This window comes from Belonocnema kinseyi, chromosome 6 (genome assembly GCF_010883055.1).
Source record: "Belonocnema kinseyi isolate 2016_QV_RU_SX_M_011 chromosome 6, B_treatae_v1, whole genome shotgun sequence".
Taxonomy (NCBI): domain Eukaryota; kingdom Metazoa; phylum Arthropoda; class Insecta; order Hymenoptera; family Cynipidae; genus Belonocnema; species Belonocnema kinseyi.
This window is the reverse complement of record NC_046662.1, coordinates 41,322,435-41,342,021: the sequence shown is the minus strand read 5'-3', so window position 1 is coordinate 41,342,021 and position 19,587 is coordinate 41,322,435. Positions and strand designations below refer to the sequence as shown.

At 29.9% G+C, this 19,587-nt stretch overlaps 1 protein-coding gene across 1 annotated transcript in view; it reads right to left on the bottom strand.

The window, feature by feature from the left end:
• Window positions 1-19,587, bottom strand: part of LOC117175116 (putative polypeptide N-acetylgalactosaminyltransferase 9) — a 524,817-nt gene that overhangs the window by 216,551 nt on the left and 288,679 nt on the right. The window contains exons 4-5 of the mRNA XM_033364686.1: window positions 16,559-17,500; window positions 12,925-13,123 (exon numbers count right to left, since the gene is read on the bottom strand). Coding sequence (XP_033220577.1) covers window positions 12,925-13,123; window positions 16,559-16,808 — 449 coding nt within the window. The 5' untranslated portion in view covers window positions 16,809-17,500. The remainder of the gene's footprint in view (window positions 1-12,924; window positions 13,124-16,558; window positions 17,501-19,587) is intronic.

Genomic DNA, 19,587 nt, shown 5'->3' with positions numbered 1-19,587 from the left:
AACGTTTCCGAATGTTTACCCATTCCGCTTCTTTGGTTTTCGAATAAATACTATTCAGAGTTTTGGATTTCTGATTTATTCCTTTTTCCGAATTTTTGGTATACCTAAGTTTTACCATTATGTATTATAACCCATTCTGAAATTTTACCTTTCTTAAATTTTATCCGTTCCGAAAAATGAACGGGCCCCCTAATTATACTATGTGAATATAATAGTATACTAAAAAGAAATATTTTTCAGTGAGGCGGAAAAAACGAAAAAACAGGAATATTTTTAAAAACAGGAGAAAAAAAATAATTCTGTTTAGAAAATGTTAAAGAGAGAAAGAGAGGGCAAAGTTAAAAAACATCGTTAAAATTCAAAAAGTTTATGGTAATAAATCTATAACAAATTCTCAACTTAAAGAGCGGTTTAGGCCAAAAATCTCAAAATGTGAAACGAGTGCGAGGAAGACCTCAGGATTCCGAAAACTATTGTGTCGGACATTTTGAGCCTGATTTGTTGAAAATTGGCGATGTGGTCCTTTAACACAATACACCTGCCCATTCATCGCAGCTCATTAAGAAATTTCTGGTGAAGCGCCAGAAATTGCACACACGCCTTTCAAAACTTTGGCAGCCTCCCTTACATTCTTTACATGACTGCCTGCGATTTCTGGATGTTTCCCAAATGAATGCGACGAAGCCATAACATTTGCGGAAAAATTTTCTTATTAGTCACTTGTCCCAGAAAATTCATGTTATACGGTATTACCCCAAACATTTTCTTCGTGCGCTACCATCACGTTCTGGCGCCCTCTTTGTAGGAAGCGCCTTATTAAACTGCAAGCACACCTATTCGCACGCTTAAATTTGCATTCACCTCAGAGAGGGAAAAGTCAGAAATTCGGTGCTGAAAAGCAGACGGCGAATAAGACTTTAATGGTTAATGCTTTCGATCCCTTCATTTTCCTCAGGTCTTATTCGAGGAAATAAGGCGAAAATTTCTGCATAAGAAACTCAAAAGGAAACTGCCAAGCTATAATATTCAATTATGCAGTTTATCTGCACACTTCAGCGAAGAAAATAAACGAAATATTGTCTGTTAACTTTATTAATTAAATAATGATTTACTGAGTTCCTATGAAGCGTTTTATTAAATAATTACTTGGTTTAATTCAAATACGAAATTTTAACTTCAATATTTTACAGGAATCACAGCACTTTCTATTGCTGAAAATACAGCAGAAATAAGTTCAAAAAGATAAAAAATTGAGGGGAAAAAAGAATGTTTATTCTCTTTAACTTTTACTACTGGATTCTTTTCTCTAAGCAAGTTAGAGTGAAATAATTTGAAACGCATACAATTGAAACAAATGAACATTTAAAAATCAGTAATAGAACAAATTATTTTTCACGAAAATGAAAAATATAACTGGAAAACAATTTTTTAAACAAAGTTTGCTAAAATTTAAATACACACGATATAGTAATTACCTGTACATTAATTATAGTTATTAGAGGGTTCAAATTTAAGCTATTTTTTGCATATTATCTTCGATTTCCAAAATTTGGTTTCTACAACTACAATTAACACAATTTCATTTTTTCAGTACTAATATCAGGACTATTAATAAAATGAAACTATTTTTGGTTAAATGTTAATTATTTTTGGTAACGTTTTCTAGTATCATTTTCATTATTAATTCATTTTTTTAGTTAAACAATTTAGTATGTGATAAAAAATTCAAATATTGTGTCGAAAATTTAACAATTTTATTAAAAAGTGATTCCTTTTGGTTAAAAACTCAACTGCTATGTTAAAAATTAGTCATTTTGGGTTGAAAAATCAACAGCGTTGTTGACGTTTTATCTTTTTTGGATGAAAAATCCACTGTTTTATTGAAAATCCGTCTTTTTTGTTGCATTAAATTGTTTATGATTTAAAAGTAAAACCTTTTTTGTTTTGAAATTCAACTAATCTAATTTTTATTTTTATTGTCATTAAAAATTTAATACTTTTTAATTTAATATATCACTATTTATCAGAAAATTTTAATATTTTATTTAACATTCAACAATTTCGTTTGAAATTTGTAAGTTTGGGTTCATAAAAGTTTTTTTTTACTGAAAAATTAACTATTTTGTTGAAAATTCAACTATCCCATAGTTGAAAGTTGGTCTCAGCATCCCATAGAGTAACAGAAAAGTGAAACAGACACGTTAAAGGGATCTATTGACATTAATGGATGTAAAAATTCCTAGCGATTAAGTTATAGCGACCGTGCCGAATTCGAGTGGAGCTCCTTTATGGCTTTTAGCATTTATTTAATCTGCAAACATTGTAATTATTTGAACAATTTTAATAAATGGCTCTTCTTTAAAAAATAAGTTTAATTTATTATGTTGCGTTGTAAATTTACAAGAACTATTAATTATTTAAACCATTTTAATTTAAAAATTAAGAGTTTGACTTTTTTCTACGAGTAAATTTGTTTACGGAGTTAAGTAAGAATGTCTATGCGATGACTCTTTTCTACATTGATTTGCAAATTTAGAAGCACTATTGATTATTTAAAAAATTTTAATTTTAAAATTAAAAGTTTGGCCTTTATCCTACAAATCAATTTGTTTTCGAAATCCACTAAGAATGTCTATTTGATGAATTTTTTTCTATGTTGCTTTGTAAATTTACAAGAACTATTAATTATTTAAATAATTTTAAGTTAATATAAGAGTTTGACTTTTTTCTACAAATAAATTTGTTCACGGATTTAACTAAGAATGTCTATGCGATGACTCTTTTCTATACTGATTTGCAAATTTACAAGCACTGTTAATCATTTAAACAATTTTAATTTCGAAATTAAAAGTTTGGCCTTTATACTGTGAATACATTTTTTTTCGAACTCAACTAAGAATGTTTATTTGATGACTTTTTTATATTGGTTTGCAAATTTACGAGAATTATTAATTATTTAAACAATTTTAATTTAAAAAAAAGTGTTGCCCTTTTCACTACAAGTAAAACTGTTCACGAAGTCATCCAAGAATGTCAATTCGATGACTATTTTCTATTTTTCTTTGTAAATTTACAAGATATATTAGATTTAAACCATTTCAATTGAAAAATTAAGAGTTTGACCTTTATCCTACGAGTTAATTTGTTTTCGAATTCAACTAGGAATGTCCATTCGATGACTCTGTTCTATGTTGCTTTGTAAATTTACAAGAACTAGTAATTTTTGAAAGAATTTTAATTGAAAAATTAAGGGTTTGCTTTTCTTTCTACGAGTGGGCTTCATTTTTTTCCATAATTAACTAAGAATATCTTTCCGGTGATTTTTTTTTCTCTGATGCTTACAAAATCTACAAATGCTCATTATTTAAAAAATGTTTATCAACACAAATGTTTATCTTGTCTATTTTTCAAGAAAGAGGCATAATTTGTTTATGGAATGACCTAAGAATGTCTATCGATGATCATTTTCCACGTTACTTTGGAAATTTATAATAATTATTAATCATTCAAACAATTTTCAGAAACACATTGAGAGTTTTAACTAACACATTCAACAAAAAACACATTCAAATTTGTTTACGAAGTCAACTAAGATTGTCTTTGAGATGACTCTTTTCTAAGTTATTTGTAAAATTTACCAGAATTATTTATTATTATTTATTGAAAGAAGCTTCATAAAAAGTTTACAATTTGGCTATTTTTCAACGAATAGGGTCAGTTTTTTTTACTAAGGTTTGGTTACAATGCAGCTACATACGAGTTCGCTCGAAGAACTCGCATTTGCCAAAACATTTGGTCAGATTAGAGGATAACTGCAGAAAACCACCTCCCGAGTTAAGTCGGGTTAACAAAATTCGAGTACGAAACCCGGTCTTTCGTCGTATATGGTACGCATGCGAAATCGTATTAAGGTTCTAGCTTCTAGTTATGTTAAAAATCCGTCTTTTATGGATGAATTCAATTTTTTTTTATTATAAATTTAAAAATTTGTTAGTACCATATCAACCATCAAATTTATCGTTAAGAATTTACTTTTCTTATTCAAACTGAAACCACTGGGTTGAAAATTAAAGTAAATAAAAACCAATTGAATTATTAACACAAAAACGTAATCATTGATTTTATAACTGAAAAACGAATTTTTAACAAATTAGTTAAATTCTCCACCAAACAGAAATTGAATTGTAGTCAATTTGACACTCTGGATGTTCTGACTGTCTAGCTATTTTTTCCGTGCACACTTAGATCGTACGAAAATATATTCAGAATATTGTGAGTAATATTTTAAACAAATTTTTTTTGAACTTACTAAGACGCAATTTTAATTTTTCTTGGAAATTACTTTTGCAGGGAGAAAAATGGCTAATCAGCCGGAACTGCTAGAATGTTCGGCTGATTCTATTCGAGGTTTAACTATAGGAAAAGACCCCTAACTGGTGTAGCATACAATCCATGAACTATCAAGTAAATTTTTCAGTTGAAACAAATAATTTTTAACCAAAATTATAATTATGGAATTGAAGAAAAATGATTTTTTAACAAAGTTTTTAAACTCTCAACCAATTAGTCTAATTTTCAATCAAAATATATGCATTTTTAACGAATACTGTTAAAGCAGATGTTTCCAACAACGTATTTTAATTTGAAATAAAAAGCAATTAAATTTAATCAAAAATACGAATTCTTGACAAAAAATGCAATCATTGATGTTATAACTGAAAAGAAAGAATTTTCAACAAAATAGTGAAATTCTCGACCAAAGAGAAATTTAATTGCAGTCAATTTGACACACTAGATGTTCTGGCTGACTAGCTGCTTTTTCCGTGCACACTTATAATGTACGAAAATACATTGAAAATATTATGAGTAATATTTTAAATCAAATTTTTTTGACTTACGAACATGCAATTTTAATTTTTCTTGGAAATTACTTCTGCACGCAGAAAAATGGCTAGTCAGCCTGAACTTCTTGAATGTCAGGCTGATTGGATTTTGATTGCTGACAGCTTCCTATATGGTGTAGCATACCATCTATGAACTGTAAAAATTTGATGGTTAACTTCACTATCTAAGAGTGTAAATTTGACGATACTGAAGTGTAAACTTGATTATCCCAAGAGTGTCAGCTTGATAGTATGAGTGTGTTAACTTAATCATACTGGAGGGACAACTTTAGTAATTGCTATCCTACTTCTACTTCTGATTGACAATCCTAGAGCGTCGATTTGACAATCCTGGAGTGTTGATTTGACAATCCTTACAGTGAGTTTAAGATGCCTGCGGATAATCAAAGGGACTATAAAGTTATGGTCTACCTATAAAGAAAAAATTCTGGAAGTTACTTGGCGAAGGGTTGAAAACCCAATTTCCAATAAAAAAAATAATGGTAGGTTGGTCGATTTAAAAACATTTTCAAGCTCACCGTGCTTGTGTTAAATTCGAAGACTACTAGGAAGTTTACCCACCTGTCCTGATAATATCGCTTGATATCATGTAAATGTTAATTAATATTCATGGAGGTAATTCCCCCTGGCGACGAAGCGGAATCCGCGCTCTGCTGGGAAAGTTTCCGTCCAAAATTTACGATCAGCCGCAAAACATATTTCCCGCGAATCGTAGGAACTGCTGTGCTAGCATAAAGTGCAGCTTCTGCTTCAACTCCATCGTCCCAGAATGATGATAATAATTTTCTTTGCGGTTAGACATGCTGCAGTGGCAATTTCACAAACTGAAATTTTTCCTCGTTTCAACAACTCGGAAAAGTCGTGTCAAAAATACAATACTTGAACTTGAATACTTGAATTGATTTTATCGCCACCCATTATTCAAAAACGGTAAGCAAAATGCTAGTTGTCAAAAAAAAAGAAAATTGGGTGATTCTTCAAGAAAATGAGGAAATAAATTTGTCGAATAAAATTAATATATAGATGTGAAATTTTTAAGACGATATATGGTATATTGATTTTTCAACAAATAGTTGAATTTTCAGCCAAAAAAGATTGATTTTCAATTTGAATTGTCAAGCTGAAAAATCAAATTTTTTTAGAAAGAGTTGACTCAAATCCAAAAAGATCAATTGTCAACCAAGATGATTTTTTATCAAAATAGTTTAATTTTCAACAAACCATCAAAGTAATTTTAAACTAAGTAGTTGCACTGAAAGCCAAATGGTTGAACTTTGGAAAAAAAATGTGCTTTTAAGCAAATAGTTGAATTTTTAACCGAAAAAAACGTCCTTTTTAAACGAATTGGTAGAATTTGCAAACAAAAAATAATTACCTCGATTCCCAAACAGTTGAATTTTTTAGCCAAAATCGTATATTCTTTTTCCATTTTATCTTATTATTATATCTTATTTTACCATCTTTAAACCAGAACTTTTTTTTTACTTTCAACTAAAATTATAAATCTTTAATAAAAGATGATGACAAATTAGTTCAATTTTCAACCAAGAAATATGAATTTAAAAAAATGTAATAGTAGATGTCTCCACCAAAAAACATTTTAATTTAAAATAAAAAGCAGTTAAATGCAATCAAAAAGACGAATTCTCACCAAAAAATATAATTATTTATACTTCAACAAAAAAAAAAACGAATTGACAACAAAATAGTTAAATTTGTAACCAAAAAGAAATTAAATTATTAAACAAGGCGTTTTTTTTAATTAATCATTAACAGTATAATTTTTCGTGTACAAGGACAAAAAAGTTAATTTTTGACAAAATAGGTAATTTTCAACAAAATAGTTCAATTTCCAACTTAAAATTATCAATTTTCTACAATAAATGGAATAATTAAATTTTAGTTAAAAAATTTATTTTAACCAAAAAGAAAAATTAGTTTAAATTTTAACCAAGTAGTTAAATTTCCAGGAAAAAGATTAATTATCTACCAGAAAATATTAATTAGCAATAAAATACATCAATTTTCAGGAAAAACTGTTTATTTTGAACAAAAAACGATCAATTTCCACAAAAAATGGAATAGTGAAATTTTCAGTTAAAAAATCTAATTTTCAAACAAAAAAACTTTTCAAAAATCATAAAAATTTCAAACAAACAGATGGATCTTCAACTAATAAAATGAATTTTGAATAAAGAAAATAAATTTTAACTAAGTAGTTTAATTTTCAATTAGGAAGATAAACTTTGAAAATAACAGTTGAATTAACAAAAATTTTTTAACCAAAAACAGTGAAATTCAACCAGAAAAAATGCAATAAAACAGTTGAATTTTTCAGAGAAAAGATAAATTTTCTAGATAACAGTTAAATTTTCAACAGAAATATTAATTTTAAACAAAATAGTTCAATTTTGATCTAAGAACGATAAATTTTCAACCAAAAATAAAAAGAAAGAATTTTCAACCAGCGGTGGATCTAACTAATAAAATGAATTTTCTTAAAGTAGTTTCAATTTCCACCAAGTGGTTAAATTTTAAATCTGGAAGATTATTTTCGGTAAAAACTACGAATTTATAAAAAAAGACATAAAATTTCATTGAAGTAGTTGGATTTTAAACTTAAATCGATCATTTTTTAACCAGCAATGATACAGTTAAATTTTAAATTGAAAAATTTATTTTGAAACAAAAAATTATTATTTTTCAACAAAATTCAATCTGATAAAATACATGTGCAATAAAATTTCTGAATTTTATTTATTCAAGGATTTCAAAAAATTGTGCTTTTTACCTCAAAATTTGTTCACTTCTATATCCATTTTCTGGAATCTATTTTTTTTCCTTGAAAAATCCTTGCTCGTATTTAGAAATGTAATATCTCTGAAGCTTCATTTTTCTACATTTTTAAGCTCAAAATTAAATTTTTTATGGCAATCCGCAGCTAAGCATGTTCCAATTTCAGGATAGTGTAATTTTAAAATTGTCAAATTCCACACCCAATATATCTAAGCATAATTTTCTTAAATTTTCAAACTTAAAATTGAATTCTTTATCGCAATCCGCAGACAAGCTTGTTCAAATCAAGCCCATACCAAATTTAGGTCAGTGTCACTTTAAAATTGTCAACTTCCAGACCTCTAATAAGTATATTTTTCTTACATTTCTATACTGAAAGTTAAATTCTTTATCTCAATCCGCAGTCAAGCTTATTCCAATTTTACGTTCGTGTCAGATTAAAAATGGCCACTTGTATATTTTATTTCTCGAACTTGGATACATTTTTACCTCTAACTTTATTTACCAATATTTATAAACTTAACATCTATGAGCATAATTTTCTTAAATTTCTTAACTTAAAATTGAATTATTTATCGCAATCCGCAGTCAAGCCTGTTCAACTTTTAGGTTTGTCACTATAAAATCGTATGTTTGCACACCCATTTCCTCGAACCTGGCTAACTTTTTTACCTCAAACTTTCTTTAACCGCATTTAGGAACTTAATATCTCTGAACCATGATTTTCTTACATTTTTAGCTAAGACTCAAATTCCTTTTCAAAATCCGCAGTCAAGCCCATTCCAAATTTAGGTCAGTGTCACTTTAAAATTGTCAACTTCCAGACCCAATACCTCTGAAGCATAATTTCCTTACATTTTTATACTGGAAATTGAATTTTTTGTCGCAATCCGCAGTCAAGCCTGTTCCACCTTTTTTTTATCTATCTTTTCTGGCCTCAGTTCAAAAATACTTCGGCTCGAGAGTATAAATTTGTTTTATCTTTAGATAGTGTCACGTAGTTTTCAAACAGCCCCTAAAGTGCTGATATAAAAAAATAAATAAAATCCTCTCTGAAGACGAATCCGCAGCTGTGCGAGGTGAAAATTGCCCTTTGTGCCACACGAAGGAAATAATCGCTATGCTGTTTGCAACCTACACCAATGGCAATAAAACGGAAGGACCTCTTGTTCACGATCCCACTCGGTTTTACCACGGTATAACCGTAACCACCGTCGCAAAACCAACTGCTTTGTATCCCGCTTTGAAAACTCGTGAACAATTTTTTTTGTCCTACTACCTTTTTCCCTAATGGAAATTACAAGACTCAGCAATAGGCGGAAAACATGTCCTCATGTTCGAAGGTTATTTCTCTCAATGAAAGGAATCCAGATGGGATCTTCCACAAACAACGTTACCAATCTTGGGGGCTATTTTGACACCACCCTCCTGTTTGGGGGAACTGTAGTGATTTTTTTTTTAAATTAGGAGAATAAAATATTGTATAAACAAAATAGTTGAACCTTTGCTCAAATAGATAAATTTCCAAGTTGAAAATACGAATTTTTTTAAAGACAGTTAAATTTCCAATAACAAAGTTTATTTCCGAACAAAAAGGATAACTTTTTTTACCATAATGGATAAATTTTCTGTTCAAAACGACGATTAAAAAAAAAACATAAATTTTCAAAAAAAAAAGACCAACAACAAGAAATTTAAAAAGTTGAATTTTCAACTTATCAAGTATAAATTTCAAAACCAAAAATAGAACAGTTGGATTTTGAGATAAAAAAGTAATTTTGTAAACAAAACAAAAACGAATGTGTGAATCTTAAACAAAAGAATTAACCAATTACTTCAACTAAGTAGTAAAATTTTATATTAAAAAAAAATCAATTTCTAACCAAATAGATCAATTTCAAACTTCTGAAGTATAAAGTTCTGACGAAAAATAGAATAGTTACATTTTCATCTAAAAATTAATTTTTAAACTGTGTGAATACAAAAAAATTAACATATTACTTCAATTAGGTACTTAAATTTTCAATAAAAAGATTAATTTCTAACAGAAAAGTTCAATTTTTAACAAAATATTATACAAAGTTACAGTTTTCAACCTAAAAGTTGAATTTTCTACAAAAAAAAGATCACTTTTAATCCAGGAAGATATATTTTCTACCATTTTCTACCATAAATTTGAATTTGTAACTAATGGTCAAATTTTAAAATAATATTATATATTATATTATGATCATATCTTATATAGAATAAGAAAGATCAATATTTAACAAAATAAATGCATTTACACCATATATTCGAATTTTCAAAAAAGAAATTCATTTTAAACCAAGAAAGATGAATTTTTAATAAAATAATTACATTTTTATCCAAATAACAGGATTTGCAACCAAAAAGATTAAAAAAAAAGAACTTCATTTTTTCCATTTTTTTTGTCATTGAATTTTTTTACTGAAACTCATTATTAACTTTATTAAAATCAAGAAAAAAATGCATTCTTACAAATATTTTAATATGAAAAAAAAATTTGTTTCACCTTTTACTGCAAGAAATCTATTTTTTAATCAAAAATTCTCATTTTGCTTCATTTAAGGAAATATTTATATTTTGTTTATTATAATACTTTTCATTTGCGATAAAAATAAAATATAAAAAATGATCCTACGAGAACAAAGTAAATATGAAAATATGAAGAAATAGTTAAATACAATTATATAAAAATATAATATAAATAAAAGGCATTTTATATTATTATTATTATTATTATTATTATTATTATAATGTTCATAATTTTAAATTAGTGTAATAAGTGATTTATTTTTAAAATGCATGATCATTTTTTTACATGCAGAAAAATGGTACCAAATGAATATATTAGCTCGATTTAAATCAATTTAATAGTCAATTTTAATCAAATAAACTGCGACAAAGTAAGCGGCAGGCGCTTACAAAAAGGGTTTTAGAGCCCAATAAGTTCTTAATAAAGTCTTTAAAATAAAACTCATCCCTATTTCAGACCCACAATGTCTCCCATTCCATTCCATCCCGCCCCACCTTATCCTATCCCAGCTCAACCAGTCAATTTCATCCCACGCCATTCCATTAAATCCCATTACATCACATTTCACGCCACCACATCCTACATCATCCCATCCTAACACATTCAGTCCAACCTACCCTACCCCATTTTATCAAATTCCATAACACCGAATTCCACGCCAACACATTCCATTCCACGCCACCACATCCCACATCAACCCATCCCACTCCACCCATCCCGCCCTATCCAGTCTACCCCACCTCATTTCATCAAAACTCATCAAAACGCAACCCATCCCATCCAGTCCATCCCTTCCAAGGCATTTCCATCAAATCCCAGCACATCGCATTACACGTACCCTCATACCATTCCACGCCATCACATCCCATTCCGCGCCAACATATTCCACCGTATTCAATTCGGCACAAGACACCCAATACTATCCCATCCCATCCTATACCATGCCATATCATTCCACCACATCACATTCGACGTCACCACCACTTACATTATCCCATCACATCACATCCAGTCTATCTCATACAACCCCATTCCATCAAATCCTATCACATCGTATTCTACGCCACCACATCCCATTCCACGCCACCACATCCCACATCAACCAATTCCACTCCGCCCTATCCCACCCTATCCGGTCTATCCCATCTCATTTCATAAAAACTCATCAAAACACAACCTATCCCATCCAGTCCACCCCTTCCAACCCCAATCCATCAAATCCCATCACATCGCATTACACTCACCCCCATACCATTCCACGCCATCACATCCCTTTCCACGCCCTCATATTCCACCGTATTCCATTCAGCACAAGACTCTCAATATTATCCCATCCGATCCTATACCATGCCATATCATTCCATCACATCTCATTCGACGTCACTACAACTTACATTATCCTATCACATCCCATCCAGTCCATCTCATACCACCCCATTCCATAAAATCCTATCACATCGTATTCTACGCCACCACATCCTATTCCACGCCACCACACCCGACATCATCCCATCACATCCGATCTAACTCCATCCCATCGCATCCAATTTCACACAACACACCCAATCCTATCCCATTTATCCCATGCCAACCCATTCGCAGCCACCACGCCCCACACCACCCCATCATATCACATCCAATTCCACCCTTCCTCATTACATTACATACAGTACACCCAATCCTGTCGCATTCCACACCATAAGATTTTATCCTAACCTATACAAACACAACCAATCCCATCTCATCCCATCTCATGACGTCCCAACCCATCCCAGATCATCAGAACCAATCCTTACTTATCTCAAACCATAAAATTCCATCTGATCCTACACAACCACAACCCACCCCATCCAACCTCACTTTACCTCACACAAAATCATCCCACACCACATGCCACCACATCCCATCCCATCTTATCCCACCCCATAACATTCCATTCTATCATATCCTATCATATCCTATCATATTTTCGACATTAACAGATATACATGAAGTGAGCTCAATTTTCTGAGGTTCAGTTTAAAACTAAGATTCGTAACATCTCAATATCTTCGTAGATTTTTGGCATTGCATACTAGACAGAAAAACTAGGGATACAAAACGTTTCATGTAATGGTTAATGTCGGGTAAAGTTGGCTGGTGTAAGAGTTAAAATCGATTAAGGAATGCGGTAAAGTGGGATAGGGTACGGGATAAGATCCGCTAGGACAAAGGATAAAATCGGCTACGAGATAAAGACGGTTAGCGTACGTGGTAAAGTCGGCTAAGGACTGCATCTACTAGCTACTTCGTTTTCAAACTCGGAGCGCAACCGCGTGGTCTAACCAAGATTAAAACAACTCTATGATCGCAGTCTATTTAACGTGCTTTGATATTTTGAAAGCCCCTTTTATCTAGAATGGCTGAAAAGCACATCTCATCACTTAAGTACATTACCAGTTTGGTAAGTACCTATTACAGGGAAGAGCTTAAGTCCAAACAATATTCCGAAGGGTCGAGATTCCCCTCCTTAGTTATTTGATTCTCTCTAAAATAATTAGCGAGCTAAATGATTAGCTTTCCAAAAACCGTTCTTTTTCGCAATAATAGAACTCATTTCAATTCCTCTTGAATTATGTTCCTGAATCCAAAAACACTAAATTTAATGTGACTCAAAACTGAACTTACCACTGGTCTCGTGGATCAGGTAAATTCCTGTGGACAGATATCAGATCACTGGCGTACTGATTGAACGCATTATTGAGCCATCCATCATCAACAAGTTTTTTGGTTTCTGCAGTGAGATTCGTTGGTAGAACAACTGGTCTACCCATCTCACCAGGTGCTGCTGCATTCAGGTCTTTAGGAGCTGAAAGAACTCCACCACCTGAAAAAGAAATGAAGAAAACTTAAGACATTTAGAAAAGTTAAGGATGGAAAAAAACGAGAGGAAAAGGGTACACAACGCGAAACTGAAACGATTTGACTTTTTAGGATGGTTCCCATAATCATCATCCCGGTTTCTAGCCATGTTCTGAAAGCTTTCTATCCACGTTCTGAAAGCTTTCTGGCATAAACTTGACTTTTATATGCCTACTAGGCTGCGTGCAAACATCTACTCTATAAGATCTAAGCACCGGACATATACGCGAATGGCATGTTGGCTATAGTGCTTTTGAAAATTATTTTGTACCGTTGGACCCAGTTGGACTCCAGTGAGCAGTTGCAATAAAGGTTAACGATAAATTGTTTTAGTGCTGTCGTTGAGTTCAGCTCTTAGATAATGTTTCGTGCAAGACGGAATGAGATCTTAAAAAACGAGGGACTTATGGTTCATGATTCTGCGCTATATTTTTTTTAAAGCTTTGTTTATCAGGAAAATTTTTTACTACAGTAGCTTCTTCATAAGAATTTCTAGGAGATGTATGATTTTGAATTTCTGGTTTTATCCCAGTCAATTAAAAAGAGTTTAAAAGATTTGTAGGATTTGAAATGATTTTAAGGATTTTAAAAGTTCTATAAACATTTTAAAAGATTTAGAAAATTTCTGATTAAGAGTGAAGTTTCGAAAGAATTTTAATTAAACCATTGTTCAGAAAAGCCACCTATGTTGACGTCGACTTAGACACTCAAGTGTCAAAGAAATTTTTCAAAAAGTGTTTTTACAAGTTCAAAAATACATTTTTGGGTTTTAGGTTTAATATTTTAGGTTATGAAAAATATTTTAAAATCCATAAAATATCCTTTATTGCTTGACAAAAGAAATCTTTAAAAGTTTCTTTGGCATTTTTGTGAGAAAACCTAAGTTGACTTACGTCGTTTTTCCTAACGAATGGCTCGTTTCTGCGTTAGAACGGGAAATAATTTCTGCTCATCAGAATTACAATTCTGATTTGGAACATTATAATTCTTTACTGCAATTCTCTTTTCTAAGTCAAAATTATATTTATTTGAAAAAAGGTTAATTGTTCCATAGCAGAATCATGTTTATTTACAACATTTTCTATTTAAATTATGGAAGGCAGTATATCCTTTTTTCTACAAATTGAAAGAGGCAATTTCCAAATTTTTTCAAATTTTTATTTGAAAACACAATATTGAAGTTTAGCACGTATTTTCCATGAGAAAAAAGAAGCTCTTGTGAAAATTATGTTCCATTACAGAAATGGTTAAATAATATTTAATAAATCTGTGTTGTCATCGGCATGGTAATGACCGATCAGACGAAGATACTAATCACATTACTCCTCAAATTAAAAATTTTACGTTTCTCTAAAATTTTTAAATAAAATTTTATCTGTTATCTGTGATCGATTTATCTTAGATCAATAGTGTAGATTTTTTTTCGCGTAATGTAATTAGTAACTTCATCTTATTGGTCATTATCATACCCGATGGTAACACGGATTTTTTAAATCTTATAACTGATATTACAGAAAATAATTTGAAAACAATTAAATTGCTGTTTGGCATGTCTGTGAAAAAAGATTTGTCTTTCGATCTCTTTAGTAGCTTAGTGGTAAAAAGCACCCGAAAGGCAATCGGAAGACATGGGTTCGATTCCTAGCGGAGGGAAGGAGATGAATCTTTTATCACAGATAAAATTCAATTTTTTAATTAAAAGGAAAGTAAAATTCTAAATTTAAGGGATATCTTTGTTCGATAGTGTAGATTTTTATGTGTACGTAATGCGATTAGTATCTTCATCTGATCGGTTATTACCATCCCTGACGATTAATAAGAATTTCTTAAATCCTATGGCTGATATAACAGAAAACCTTGCCGCTTGGAAAGTCTGTGAAAAAATACTCTTCTTTCGATCTCTAGTAGCTTTTACAAATAAAATGCATTAAATAAATAATTAATTTTTAAATATCACCCTCATAAATCTGTTTTATAGATCCCAAAAACCCCATAATTAAGAAATTGGATTTTGCTAGTTTTTGGTGCTAATTATGATTTTGATGCTTTTTTTCAATGCGAAATGTTTCTAATACATAAAATACTACTTTCTACTGATAATTAGATATTTAAATAAATAGTTTGAACAATTTATTATTGTTTTTAGCAATTTTCTCATAGAATGGAGTTAAAATGTTACTGATTTTTATCAATTTTTCCACTTATCTTCACCTTCTTAATTATAGTAGGGCAATAAATAATTCAAATTGGCAGAAATAATTGTTTAAATGATTTATTATTATTTTTATTGATATTGTTTTTGAATAATACTAGAATGTTGCAATCCTTTCCTGTAAAAAATTAATCTTCATGATTGAAAATTCAACTATTGGTATGAAAATTCATATTTTCGAAATGAAATTTTGACTGTGTAAAAAACAAAAGCTTTTCTGAATTGATGATGATTGTCTTCTAATAGTATTTCGTTTAAACAATGTTGTGTTTTATGTGTAAAAGTGGACAAAAATGTAAAAATTTCAGAAAAAACAGCAACTATCTTGCATTATCAATACAATGAAATATGTATCAGAAAAAATTTGTAATTTGAAGCCTAATTCAACCAAAACTCAACGGTTTCGTTAAACATTAATGTAAATTATTAAAAATTCGTCTTTTTCAGTAAAAAAATTAAACTCTTTAGTTGAAAATTCCACTATTGGGATGAAAATTTAATTTTTTTGTTGAAAATTCAATTTTTTGGTTAAAAATTCATATCTTCGAGACGAAAATCAAACTGTTTTGTAAAAATTAGAATTTCTCTATTAAAAAAAATATTTTTTCAATAATAAATGGTTCAAATAATTTTTTATTTCAATTTTAATTAATTATTACCTCACTTCGTAAAAAGTGGACAAAAATTTTAAAATGTCAGAAAAAACCGCAACTATCTAGAATTATTTGAAGTAAAGATTAGAGACTATTACAATTATTAATTTACTTTAATATAGAAGTGGACCAAAATTCTTATAATTCCAAAAGAAAATCTTTATCAACAAGAATTAATTGTTTAGAAAATTGTTTTGAACATCTAATCATTAATAAATTGTAAACTATCTTAAAAACAATTTGCAATTCAAAACCGCGAAAATCATAGTCGTATTCTATGGCTAATTGTAAAGAGAAATTTGGAGTTTCAACTTGATTCACATAAAATTGAGGATTCTGCAGAAAATTTACAGTAACGTCTTTTTGCTTATGGGAAATACGCGTTAAACTTCATGTGGTTAGCGATACCTCTAAATAACATTGAAATAAAAAAAAAACACTTTTGTGGGGATTCGAACCAATGTGGGGCGATATGCATACCAATTTTTAAAAGGGGAACACCCTAGTGGTGTGTCTGTAAAGAAAAAATGGTTACCTTGTTCTGGTCCAGCCTGGTTGACTTTAGGCTTGCTTTGTCCATTTCCAGGAGTTTCTCTCCTCAAAGGAAGAGCTGGTGGAACAAAACCATTGGCAACTTGAGGGGCTCCGAGTGCCGAAGGCGCTAAACCTTGATCTCCTACTGCGGCTCGATCCTCCGTATAAAGGAGAAAACAAACGGTGATCCAAACTGCTCCAGCCAGTACCGCAATTTTCAGCCACAGAGACCTTCTTCGTGGGAAACCCATGACTTTTTCTCTTTTTCTTTTTGCAAAAAAAACTACACAAGGGTCGTCGTAAACACTTCGATTTTGAGCTTTTTAGCCTTCCGTTACCTCAACATCATCTTCTGTCCGCTCTCTCTTCTGACAGAATTTATTCAATTTTTTATCGCTCTTCAACCCTCTTTTTCAGGTTCTTACTTCACTGTGATATACCTACGAGTAATTAACTTTATAGCAGAATTTTTATTAAATTCTTCTTTAAATTTTTTCTACTGATTCTCCAGTCAATTCTCTTCCAGATTGAAGCATCGATTATCTTCGATTAGATGTCTGTCACACTCGAAGGATCATCGATAATTTGCCATCGATATTGAGATGAAATCGCGTTCTGAATAGAAAATTCAAAAAGCATTATCAGGATTTATATTTTTTATTGATTGTAAACTGCGTGAGTAGATATGTGACTGTTCAGAAAATTTATTTGCAAACAGGTCTTTTGAACTAATGACAATTTATCACAGCTTTTTTGGCAGCTACTTGTCTCTTATGTTTTATTTCTTGATATTTTCTTTGTTCTCTAACGTATTTTTATAAGCGTGATATGACTATTCTAAGTGATATATCGAGTCGTTACAAATAATCGATACTCGTTTCCGATATGTAGGTTTGCAAGTTTCAGGTTCTTGTGCGTCACTGAATCTTGACCATTGTGGTTCCTGAAACAGAGAAATCAATACGAGATGTAAAATTCCAGGTCTCTCAAGTTTTTCCAGGTATAATTTTTCTAAGTTAAATAATTTTTTTTAATGCTTCTTTTCCCTAATTTCTAGGGATTTAATTAGTACAAGGAAAGGATATAAAGGAAAAAATATCAGGGCCGTCTGAACCGTTTCCAACTAGAGTGCATAATATTGCGCAATATACTCGGCTGAGTACTCGCGCACTGCGGCCCTTCCGATGCATTCCGAGGCGAGAGCCACAACGGTATTTCAGCCTGTCCCCTGAAAAAGAGCGTGGGCCAGCTTTTCTAGGAATAATAAAACTGGACCGGTATTTACGGGACCTGGAGTGTATTTTGAAATATCACTGAATGTTTTCTCAATATTTTTTTTAGTCATACAAACATTGAAGTTACTTCATTCAAGTACTATTTAAAATTCAACAATTTCAAACTTACAATACAATAAAAAATAGAAAATAATATCAATAATACAATATAATAATTTTTAAAAACATTTTTGCATATTTCAGATGTGTCATAAAATAATCTAGACGATTTAAAAGAAACATTTCATTTTATAAGATTTTACAAAGTATCAGAAAAAATTCACATAATTTTAAAAGAAAATATTTCATACATTTTCGGAAAATCTGAAAACGTCTTAAATTCTTTAAAATATTTTTAATTGACTCAAATCTTTCTTAAAATGTTGAAAACTTAACACCCTTTTGAATTGTTAAAAATTCGTACATTTCAGTTCAGTTCAACTGTTTTCGATTTAAATTAAAAATATTTTTTGGTTTAAATATCAAATATTACATTTTTCCTTGAAAATTTATTCTCTTCATTGAAAATTTCACTGATTAGTTCAAAATTAAAGCACTCAATTTATTAAGAATTTTTTAATTTTTTGGTCGAACAATAATTTTGAAACTGAAAATGCAACTTTTTAAGTTGCTAAGTATTCGTTTTTGAACTTTTTAAAATTGAAATTAAAAATATAGTTTGTTCGGAATATTAACTATCAAATTTTAAATTGAGAATTTATCTTTTTTGTTGATAATTAATTTTTTGGTCGAAAATTCAACTGTTTAGTTAAAAGTTGATGTAATTTGTTTAAAATTCGTCTTTTTTGAAGAAAATCTATGTTCTTAGTCAAAAATGCAATTAATTAGTTAAAAAATTTGTTTATTGACAATGCATATTTTTGGTAGAAAATTAATCTTCTTGGTTGAAAATTCAACTATTTTGTCAAAAATGTATGTATTTTTTTGATATTTTTGTTTTGACTGAAGATGAAATTTTTTGTTGAAAATTCGCATTTTCGGATTAAAAATGTCAATTTTGGGTGTAATTCATATTTTCAGTCAGAAAATTCAACTTGTTTTTGTAGGAATTTCATCTTTTCTTTCATTAAAATTGAACAATTTGTTTAAAAACTTAACTGCTTTGTAGAAGAAACGTCTTTTTGATTGATCATTAATTTTTTTAAACTTAAGTTTAAGTTGTTTATTGAAAATTCATCGCCTGAACAGAAAAACAACCTTTTTAGTTTTACATTCAATTATTTGGTTAAAAATGTATATATTTTGTTAAAAATTTATTTTCTGGATTGAGAAGTAATTTTTTAACTTAAGATTGAACTATTTAGTTCCAAATTAACTTTTTTGTTTAAACTTTTTTATGTTCGGGTTAAACGTTGAACTATTCGGTTACAAATTTATGTAGTTTGTTAAAAATTTATTTTTTTTTGATTAAATGTAACTTTTAAGTTAAAATTGTACTATTTTGTTCGAAATTAACTTTTCTATCCAAACTTCATATTTTCGGGTTGAAAACTCAACTTTCCTGTACAAAAATTATTTTTTTTTAGTTTGTAAATTCAACTATTTGATCACAAATTTATATTCTTTGTTTCCGAGTTCATCTTTTCGAGTAGAAAATTAACGTTCATAGTAAAAAATTGACCATGTTGATTCTGAATGTAATTATTTGGTTCAAAATTCAACTGTTCTGTAACAAGCTAGTCTTTTTATTTTTTTCTCTTTATTGAATGAAAAATCTTTATTGTTACGAATTTCA